Raw genomic sequence first — 10,950 nt, forward strand, 5'->3', positions numbered from 1 at the left:
GAGATTGGTCCTGATTAGGGCATAGACTTGCATTCATAGTAACAAGTGAAGATAGTACGTGTGTATGGGTATGGATGCTGGTGGGTATATAGATTAGGTGGTGGGGGCTTGTGGAAGTTCTCTTCTTCTTTTTTAAAAGCAACAATTAATTAATTTAATTTATTTAGTTGTGCTGGGTCTTAGTTGCAGCAGGCAGGCTTCTTAGTTGTGGCTCACCTGCTTCTTAGTTGCGGCCAGCAGGCTCCTTAGTTGCAGCTCGTGGGCTCCTTAGTAGCAGCTTGCCAGCTCCTTAGTTGTGACATGCATGTGGGATCTAGTTCCCTGACCAGGAATTGAACCCCGGCCCCCTGCATTGGGAGCTCAGATTCTTAACTGAGGGAAGTCCCCTGGAAGTTCCCTGGAAGTTCTCTTTTGATTTTTCAATTTTCTCAGGGAATAAGCACAATTTTCAGCCAAGACTGAGGATGAGGGAGGAGATATGGGAGGTTTAACTAGCAAGGAAGAGGTATGAAGTTTGTCTACAGAGCCTAGGAGAGTAAATGGACTAGAGAAATACAGTAGGAATGCCAGGCAGCCTTAAGGGCCCGCTTATTCTTATGAATAAGAATGTAAAATTTAGGCATTCAGTCATTATTGCTTTACAGAGTGAGAAAATCTGACTTACTAACCATCCACATGTGTATGGCGTGATAACTGGAACCTTTTGGAACAGAGAGGTCATGCTCCCTAGTCTGCAAAAACTAGCACTGTCATTTTGTTTTTGTTTGTGTGTTTGTTTTAATACTGCTTTAGCTAATAGTGACTTCCAATTGGGAGCAGTTTTGTCTCTCACCTCCCCCCAGGAGACATTTGGCAACATTTGGAGGCGCTGCAAGATTGTCACAAGGCAGGGGTGCTGCTGGCATCTAGTAGGTAGAGGTGAGGGATGCCACTAAGCATCCTTATGACGAAGGCACAGGAGAGCCCTCACAACAGAGTGTCCTGCTTAAAATGTCAGTAATGCTGAGGTCGAAAAACTCTGAACTTACCATGGTCCATAGTTGCTGGGATTTCACTTTTTTTGTTTGCTAAATTCTTGTTTCCTTGTTTGATTGTCCTTGACTTTCACTAAGTACTAAAATTATACTGAGTTATGAGAATATACATATCACTTCAGCTTTTTATTTTAGATTTTAATGGAGGCAAGAGGGAGGATGTTCTTTTATTCAGCCTCAAGTGTGGGATTAATGTTTTCTGAAGTAAATTTGGAACAAAGAACTTTTTACCTTGATGCATCTAATAACATGAGTTTTTTTTTTTTTTTTTTAATTGCGGTACGCGGGCCTCTCACTGTTGTGGCCTCTCCCGTTGCGGAGCACACTCTCTGGATGCTCAGGCTCAGCAGCCGTGGCTCACGGGCCCAGCTGCTCTGCAGCATGTGGGATCCTCCCGGACCGGGGGACGAACCCGTGTCCCCTGCATCGGCAGGCGGACTCTCAACCACTGCGCCACCAGGGAAGCCCACGTGACTCTTTTTGAATTATGGTTTTCTCAGGGTATATGCCCAGTAGTGGGATTGCTGGGTCGTATGGCGGTTCTATTTTTAGTTTTTTAAGGAACTTCCATACTGTTCTCCATAGTGGCTGTATCAATTTACATTCCCACCAACAGTGTGCAAGAGGGTTCCTTTTTCTCCACACCCTCTCCAGCATTTATTGTTTGTAGATTTTTTTGATGGTGGGTTAGGCGGATTCTTAACCACTGTGTCACCAGGGAAGTCCCCCAACTTCCTTTTCTTGAATTTGTTTTCTTTAGTGACTCTTCACAGGCTTTCTTACATAAAGTGGTCTCATAAAAGCCTTAAGTTTTGGGAATTCCCAGGCGGTCCAGTGGTTAGGACTCAGTGATTTCACTGCCGTGGCCTGGGTTCAATCCCTGGTCGGGGAGCTAAGATCCTGCAAGACGATTGGCATGGCAAAAAAAAACAAAGCCTTAAATTTTGAACTAGTTTTATTTTCGATTGTACTTTATGAGCTCTTCGTTTCCTGCTTTAACTTAGTGTTATTCCAATAGTTGGCCAGGAGAGGGCGCATGAAACTTTTTGATTTAGTATACTTCTGAATTAAAGACCCCGTTTGTAATCATATTTTACTTTGATTTGATTACAGTTGTTTAGTATTTGGTTGATAATTCATTTTATGAAGCATTTGAGCCCTGAAAGTATTGTAGGCGTTCGGAAAGCTTTTTCATTATTGATTCATAATGTGTTTAATTTATTAGCCATTGTATTTAATTCACTGAATGTGTATTGAGGATTTGAGGAGTATTGAACACTATGCTAGGTATGGGGGATATAGAAGGCATGGGCCTCACCCTCAAGCAGTCTTTCAGACTGTTTAGTATAGTAGTGGTTTCACTGAAGAGTTAAAGAGAAGCCAAGGTATTCATATTTCTGTAATCCTGCTATCATCCATGAGATGAAAGAAGAATTAAGGTTTGGAGAGACCCTGGAGATGAAGTATGCCAATTCCTCTTCTCATCGATAAAGAAATTGACAAACTTAGTGCACCCACGAATTACAACTTCATAGAAACAAATGATCATGATTATAAACATGAGAAGAAGGTTTGAAATTGTGTAATACGAAGTTTACACAATTCAAACAGTTCAGACTGTTTATTTTTTTTGAGAACAGGAGACATGAACTGTTCAGAGGGCCTAATTTAAAGTTAATACTAGCTACCAGTGTTTATCTTGTGCTAGACTTTGTAGGGTGTTGTATGTTAATTATTTATATACCACCAACAGAATGAAGTAGGTATTCTTCTCATTCTAAAAGTAATAATCTCAAATTTATTGAGCCCTATTATGTGTCAGGTTAAGTATTTTCCTTAAAGTATCTCATTTGAGCTCCTTAAGAAGCCTGTGTGGGAGGCTTCCCTGGTAGTCCAGTGGTTAAGACTGTGCTTCTACTGCAGGGGCGTGGGTTCTATCCCTGGTTGGGGAACTAAGATACCGTATACCTTGCGGTGTGGCCAAAAAAAAAAAGAAGGCTATGAGGTAATTACTATTATTACTCCATTTACTGATGAGAAAACTGAGGTCTAGAAAGTTATGTGCATTCCCCAAGGCCATTCTTCTAGTATTAGAGTTAGGATTTAGACCCAGGTCTAGTTGACTCTGTAGTCTCTGCCCTCATCACCTGGCTTATAGTTTTATTAGAAAATTCTGTCCTCTTACATCCAGGAACTCATTCTTCTGCAGCCACCTTACAGTTCAGGAGTAATACAACTCATTGCTATACGGCTGGCAAGAACAGAGTACTAAGGCAATGGGGGGATTGGTTCTCTTGGAGAAGGGATCTGGTTCACATTGAGGTGATACCTGAGCTGGGACTTAAAACAGGACAAGCGTTTCATTTAGGAGATAATAAGGGAGGAGAAAACAACATGAGCAAAAGTGTAAAGATATGAAAGAATGTGGCTTGTTCAGGGAACAATGAATGTTTGTGTCATTAGGCTTTAAGGTGAATAAGCTGAGATGGCCAGGCTGGTGTGAGATTATGGAAGGCCTTCTGTGTCTTGTTAAGGAGTTTAGACTATATTCTGAGCAGTAGGGAAACACCAGAGTTGTTATTTGGCTATATCCAGATGTAAACAAAAGTAGACAATATGACGAACCCTCATGAACCCATCACCCAACTCCAACAATTATTAACTCATGATCTATCTTGTTTTCTTGTTTTATCTAGAGCCCCTGCTCTTCCCCATCATATTTTGAAACAAATCCCAGATAGTATATTATTTCATCCATAAATATTTCACCATGTATCTTATTAAAAAATACCAAATGCCCAGTTAATGTTCAAATTTCCAATGGTTAAATAACTTTTGTACTTTTAAGATTATAGTAGTCCACACTTAAAAAAGTCTTTTTAACATTTCTTATTTCTTGTAAGGTCAGTTTAGTGGTGAGGAATGCTTTTAAGCTTTTGCTTGTCTGGAAGACTCTGTTTCTCCTTCAATTCTGAATAACTTTGCCAGGTAGAGTGTTCTTGGTTGGAAGTTTTTTTTCTTTCAGCACTTTGAATGTTTTATGCCCCTCCCTTCTGGCCTGCAAAATTTGTGCTGAAAAATCTGTGGATAGGCTTATGGGGGTTCCCTTGTATGTAACAAGACTTTCTGTTTGTTTTTTTTTGCTGCTTTTAATATTCTTTGTCTAACTTTTGACATTTTAATCATAATGTGTCTTGGTGTGGGTCTCTTTGGGTTCATCTTACTTGGAACTTTCTGGGCTTCCTAGATATGAATGTCTGTTTCCTTCCCCAAGTTAGGGAAGTTTTTGGCCATTATTTCTTTCTCTCTCTCTCTTTTTTTTTTTTTTTTAAGAGGAGTTTGTTGGTTTTTTTAAAATAGGTCTTTATTAGAGTATAATTGCTTCACAATACTGTGTTAGTTTCTGTTGTACACCAAAGTGAGTCAGCCACATGCTTACATATGTCCCCATATCCCCTCCCTCTTGAGCCTGCCTCCCACCCTCCCTATCCCACCCCTCTAGGTCATCGCAGAGCACTGAGCTGATCTCACTGTGCTTTGCTGCTGCTTCCCACTAGCTATTTTACATTTGGTAGTGTATATATGTCCATGGTACTCTCACTTCACCCCAGCTTCCCCCTCCCACCCCATGTTCTCAAGTCCATTCTTAAGAGGAGTTTTTATGGTAGAGTAGAGGGATAGTAATTTATTTATTTACTTATTTATTTATTTTGGCCATGAGCGATCTTAGTTCCCTGACCAGGGATCGAACTCTGGCCCTTGGCAGTAATAGCCTGGAGTCCCAACCACTGGACCGCCAGGGAATTCCCCAGCCATTATTTCTTCAAGTAAGATTTCTGCCCTTTTCTTTCTCTTTCTGGAAGCCCTATAATGCAAACGTTAGTCTGTGTGATATTGCCCCATAAGTCTCTTAAGCTATAGTCAAATTTTTTCATTCTTTTTCTTTTTGCTGCTCTGCTTGGGTCAGTTCCACTGCCTTTTCTTCAAGTTGACCGATTCTTTCTTCTGCTTTATCCAGTCTGCTGTTGAACACTTCTAGTGTATTTTTCAGTTCAGTTATTATATTCTTAAGCTCTGTGACTTCTGTTTGGTATTTTCTTATATTTTTCATCTCTTTGTTGAAGATTTTGCCGTGTTCATCCATTTGTCTTCCCAGTTCGGTGAGCATCTTTATGACCATTACTTTGAACTCTTTATCAGGTAAATTACTTATCTTTGTTTCATTAAGATATTTTTCTGAGGTTTTATCTTGTTAACTGACTTGGAACATATTCCTCTGTTCCTTTATTTTGCTTGACTCTCTGTGTTGGTTTCTATACAGTAGAAGAAACAACCATTTCTCCCAGTCTTGAAGGAGTGGACTCATGTAAGAGATAAAACTTTTTATTCAGCCCTGCCCCAACTTTTGGTCATCTCTCAAACTTTTGTGCTTGTCCAAGCATCCTGTTATGTTATTAGTAGCTCCCAGTAGTTGAGGATGTGCCAAGAATAGACAGTGTCCCAAAGAGGAGGATTTCAGCACCTAGATTCAGTCGGACTGGAAGCTAGACCCTCAGGCAGCAGCTTTATAAGTATGCAGATATATTCAGTTCTGGGGGGCCACAAATGTAAGCCCTGCTGGCCCCCAGAGCCACATGATCTGTGCCCTGGGCAGCAGTTGCAAAAATCAGGATACACTGTCCAGATGAGTGTATAAGCTTCTTTTTTGGGAGTTACTGGTGAGCTGGAGCAAGGCAGAGAAAGAGCACCAAGATGGTGTCTCCAGCCTGCATTGTTGAGAGCAGCTCCATAGGCCACCAAACGTGTGCCAGACTTGAGGCCTGCCACTCAGTCGAAAGCTCCAGGACAGGCAGAGTGGCCTCCTCACAGAAAGAATGGGGAGTGTGCCTTGGTCTGCTGTCTGCACAGTCTCCTGAGGATAGTAGCCTGCCAAGAACCATCCCTCCCCAATTGCCACAGTCCCATGAGACCCCAGAACACAAGCCCCTTTGGCCATCAGGGCCAGGTGATGGGCATCCTCTGGATGTCAGCCGCAGAAACTGCACCAGCCGCATGTAAAGGATTACAGTCAGCCCCTCCATATGTTGTTTAATTAGAAGCCTGCCCCCAGGCCACAGTCGTTATGATTAGCTAATAGGCCTCCTTCACAGAAAGACAGACCTCAAAGGTCTGTTGCCTCTTGCTGTGTGCCCTGGGGGTGGCAGCTGTTTAGGAACTCTTTCTCTGTTGGTTACAGTCCTGGGGGGCCCACAAGCATAAGCCCTGCTGGTCACCAGAGTCAGGTGATGTAGAAGTGTCCTCTAGCAGCAGTCATAAAAATCACGGTGCCAAACAGGGTTATGAACTCCTTTCTGGGTGACACCTATTATTACAGTCCCATGTGACCAGGAACGCAAGCTCCCCTGACCTCCAGAGCCAGGCAATAAAGAGTTATCGCCTAGGGACTTCTTCCCTGGTGGGGCAGTGGTTAAGAATCTGCCTGCCAATGCAGGGGACACGGTAAAGGGAGAGGGCAAAGATGGTACCCACTAGTCTCCATCCCCGTACAGTGAGTGTTCCAGCAGGCTCCTAAATGTGTGTGTAAAATTGGATGCCTGATCCACAGGCTGAGGTGTTTTTTTTTGTTTGTTTGTTTGTTTGTTGGCTTTGGGCCGTGCCATATGGCTTGTGGGATCTTAGTTCCCCAACCAGGGATTGAACCTGGGCCCTCCGCAGTGAGAGTGTGGAGTCCTAACCACTGGACTCCCAGGGAAGTCCCCAGGCTGAGGTTTTTTTTTTTAATATTTATTTATTTGGTTGCACAGGGTCTTAGTTGTGGCAGGCGGGCTCTTTAGTTGTTCCTGTGGGCTCCTTAGTTGTGGCTCACCAGCTCCTTAGTTGCAGCACGTGGGCTCCTTAGTTGTGGCTGGTGGGCTCCTTAATTGCGGCTCCAGGGCTCCTTAGTTGCGGCTTGCCAGCTCCTTAGTTGTGGCATGTGAACTCTTAGTTGCGGCACGCATGTGGGATCTAGTTCCCTGACCAGGTATCGAACCCAGGCCCTTTGCATTGGGAGCGTGGAGTCTTACCCACTGTGCCACCAGGGAAGTCCCCCTAGCCTGAGGTTTTACTGTAAGCAGGTGAGCCTCCTTTACTTTACGTATGGATGCAATCAGCTGCCTCTGAGCTGGGCATTGGGGCAGGTGAGTTTCTGAGCGTGACTCTTTAAGAGGTGTTTCTCTGATTGTCTCCATCTTGTGGGTCTCAGGCCATGAGCTCAATTGGTTTTCAAAATTAGGTGTTTTGGGGGTTCATCTGAAGTGCGTGTCTTAAAAGTTGCAGTTCCTGATGTGGGGTTTGAACGCTTTGTTTCTCAGGGAGAAGCTCTGGGTTTTGAGTTCCCTCCCAGGTGTGGGTTGCCATACTGGGGGTGGGGTTTATGACAGGATTGTGAGCCACCCTTTCCTACCTGCTTTAATGTCGTTTTCTTCTTGTTTGCCTGATATGTAGTTGTCACCCAGCCAGCCTTTAGTTTTTTTTAAAAGGAAGTTGTTCCACATGTAGCTGTAGACTCAGTGTGTCTGTAGGAGGATGTGAGTTCAGGAGATTAAACAATATGCTACTGAATAACGACTGAGTCAAAGAAGAAATAAATACCTTGAGGAAAATGAAAATGGAAATGTAACATAGCAGAATTTATGCAGTGTAGCAAAAGCAGTTCTAAGAGGGAAGTTCACAGCAATAAATGTCTACCTCAAGAAATAAGAAAAGTCTGAAGAAACAGCCTAACTCTACACCTCAAGGAACTAGAAGAAGAAATGAAGTCCAAGGTTAGTAGAAGGAAGGAAATAAAAAGGTTAGAGCAGAAATAAATGAACTAGAGACTAAAAACACAATAGAAAAGATCAAAAAAAAAAGAAAAGCTCAATAAAACTAAGAACTGATTCTTTGAAAAGATTAAAAAAAGAGAAGAAACCCCAAACCTGACAAACCTTTAGCTAGACTCAACAAGAAAAAAGAGACAGGACTCTAATAAATAAAATCAAAAATGAAAGAGTGATAGTGATAGAGTGATAGTGTGTGACAGTGATACCACAGAAATACAAAGGATCTTAAGAGACTACTATGAATAATTATACGCCAACAGATTGGACAACTTAGAAGAAATGGAGAAATTCCTAGAAACATATAAACTACTAAGACTGAATCATGATGAAATAGAAAATCTGAGCAGACTGATTACTAGCAAGGAGATTGAATGAATAATCAAAAGCCATCTAACAAACAAAAGTCCAGGACCAGATGGCTTCCCTGGTGAATTCTACCAAACATTAAAAGAATTAAAATCAATCTTTCTCAAACTCTCCCAAAAGATAGAAGAGGGTAGAATTCTTCGAAACATATTTTATGAGGCCAGCATTTTCCTGATACCAAAACCAGACAAGGGTGCCACACACAAAAAGTTACAGGCAGTATCCCCGATGAGCATGTATGCAAAATCCTCAACAAATTCTTAGCAAACTGAATTCACCAATACGTTAAAAGGATCATACATCGTGATCAAGTGGGCTGTATTCCAAAAATGTAAGGATGTTTCAACATCTGCAAACCAGTCAGTGCAATTCACCACGTTAACACAATGAAGGATAAAAATCATATGATCGTCTCAATATTGACATGCAGGAAAAGCATTTGACAAAATTCAACATCCGTTTTTGATAAAAACTCTCAACAAAGCAGGTATTGAATGAACATACCTCAACATAATAAAGGCCATATATGACAAGTCCACAGCTAACATCATACTCAATGGTGAAAGGCTGAAACCGTTTCCTCTAAGGTCGACGATGTACACTCTTGCCACTTTTATTCAGCATGGTATTAGAAGTTCTAGCTGCAGAAATTAGACAAGAAAAAGAGATAAAAGGTATCCAGATTGGAAAGGAAGAAGTAAAACTATGACTATTTACAGATGACATGATAAGAAAACCCTAAAGACTCCAAACAACTATTAAAACTAATAAACAAATTCAGTAAAGTTGCAAGATACAAAATCAAACAAAAATCTTTTGTTTCTTTATACTAATAATGAACTATCAGAAAGATAAATTAAGCAACCCATTTACAATTGTATTAAAAAGAATAGAATACCTAGAAATAAATTTAACCAAGGAGATGAAAGACTTGTATATTAAAAACTACAAGACATTAATGAAAGAAATTGAAGAAGATAGAAATAAATGCAAAGGTATTTTGTGTTCATGGATTGGAAGAATTAATATTGTTAAAATGACCATACCACTCAAAGCAGTCTACAGATTCAGTGCAATTCCTATCAAAATTTCAATGGCATTTCTCACAGAAATGGAACAGTGTTTTGTTTTTTTAAAATTTTATTTATTTATTTATTTATTGGCTACGTTGGGTCTTCATTGCAGTGCACGGGCTTCTCATTACAGTGGCTTGTTGCGGAGCACTGGCTCTAGACGCACAGGCTTCAGTATTTGTTGCACACCGACTCAGTAGTTGTGGCGCACAGACTTAGTTGCCCTGCAGCATGTGGGATCTTACCAGACCAGGGCTTGAACCCATGTCCCCTGCACTGGCAGGCGGATTCATAACCACTGTGCCACCAGAGAAGCCTGAACAAAGAGGCTTAAAAGTTGTGTGGAACCTCCAAAGACCCCAATAGCCAAAGCAATCTTGTGTGTGTGTGTGTGTGTGTGTGTGTGTGTGTGTGTGTGTGTTACACGGGCCTCTCACTGTTGTGGCCTCTCCCGTTGCGGAGCACAGGCTCCGGATGCGCAGGCCCAGCGGCCGTGGCTCACAGGCCCAACTGCTCCGCGGCATGTGGGATCTTCCCGGACCGGGGCACGAACCCGTGTTCCCTGCACCTGCAGGCGGACTCTCAACCACTGCGCCACCAGGGAAGCCCCGCCAAAGCAATCTTAAAGAAAAAGCTGGAGACATCATGCTACCTGATTTCAAACTATATTACAAAGGTATAGTAATTAAAACAGTATGATATTGGTATAAAAACAGACACATAGATCAATGGAACAGAATATAGAGCCCAGAAATAATCCCTCACACATGTTGTCAATTAACTTATGACAGTAGAGCAAGAATACATGTTGGGGAAAGGGCAGTCTCTTTAACAGATGGTATTTGGAAAATTGGACAGCCACATGCCAAAGAATGAAATTTGATCCTATCCTACTCCATACTCCAAAATTAACTCAAAATAGGTTAAAGACTTGAATGTAAGACCTGAAACCATAAAACTCCTAGAAGAAAGCAGGCAGTAAGCTCTTTGACATAGGTCTTGGCAATGATTTTTTGAATCTGGTACCAAAAGCAAAAGCAAAAGTAAACAAGTAGGACCTAATTAAACTAGAAATCTTCTGCATAGCACAGGAAACCATCAACAAAATGAAAAGGCAGCCTACTGAATGGGAGAAAATAATTGTAAGTCATATATCTGATAAAGGGCTAATGTCCAAAATATACAACAAACTTACACAACTAAATAGTAAAAAAAACCCCAATCAAATTAAAAAATGAGATGATCTGAATAGCTATTTTGCCAAGAAGACATGCCATTGACCAATAGGTACATGAAAAGATAGTCCATATCATTAATCATCAGAGAAATGCAAATCCAGACCACAATGAGATACCACCTCACACCTGTTAGAATGGCTATTATCAAAAAAATAGGAAATAAGTGTTGGCAGGGATGTGCAGAAAAGGGACTGTTGTGCACTGTTGGTGGGAATGTAAATTGGTGCAGCCACTGTGGAAAACAGTATGGAGGTTCCTCAAAAAACTAAAAATGAACTACCGTGTGATCTAGCAATTCCACTTCTGAATAGAACAAAAACACTAATTTGGAAAGATATATACACACTCACGTCCATTGCTACATTACAATAGCCAA

General features: G+C 41.4%; 1 protein-coding gene across 12 annotated transcripts in view; it reads left to right on the forward strand.

The window, feature by feature from the left end:
* The window catches only part of MRPL22 (mitochondrial ribosomal protein L22), a 67,732-nt gene that overhangs the window by 10,914 nt on the left and 45,868 nt on the right, over positions 1–10,950 (forward strand). The window contains exon 3 of one of the 12 annotated variants that reach the window (XM_070045223.1): positions 5,159–5,194. The exons of 10 other annotated variants lie outside the window; for them this stretch is intronic. In XM_070045223.1, the coding sequence (XP_069901324.1) occupies positions 5,159–5,194 (36 nt within the window). Of the gene's footprint in view, positions 1–5,158; positions 5,195–9,885; positions 10,013–10,950 lie in introns of those variants that run through there. One more of the 12 variants, XM_060296536.2, reaches the window with a different exon arrangement.

Source organism: Globicephala melas, chromosome 3 (assembly GCF_963455315.2).
Source record: "Globicephala melas chromosome 3, mGloMel1.2, whole genome shotgun sequence".
Lineage (NCBI taxonomy): Eukaryota > Metazoa > Chordata > Mammalia > Artiodactyla > Delphinidae > Globicephala > Globicephala melas.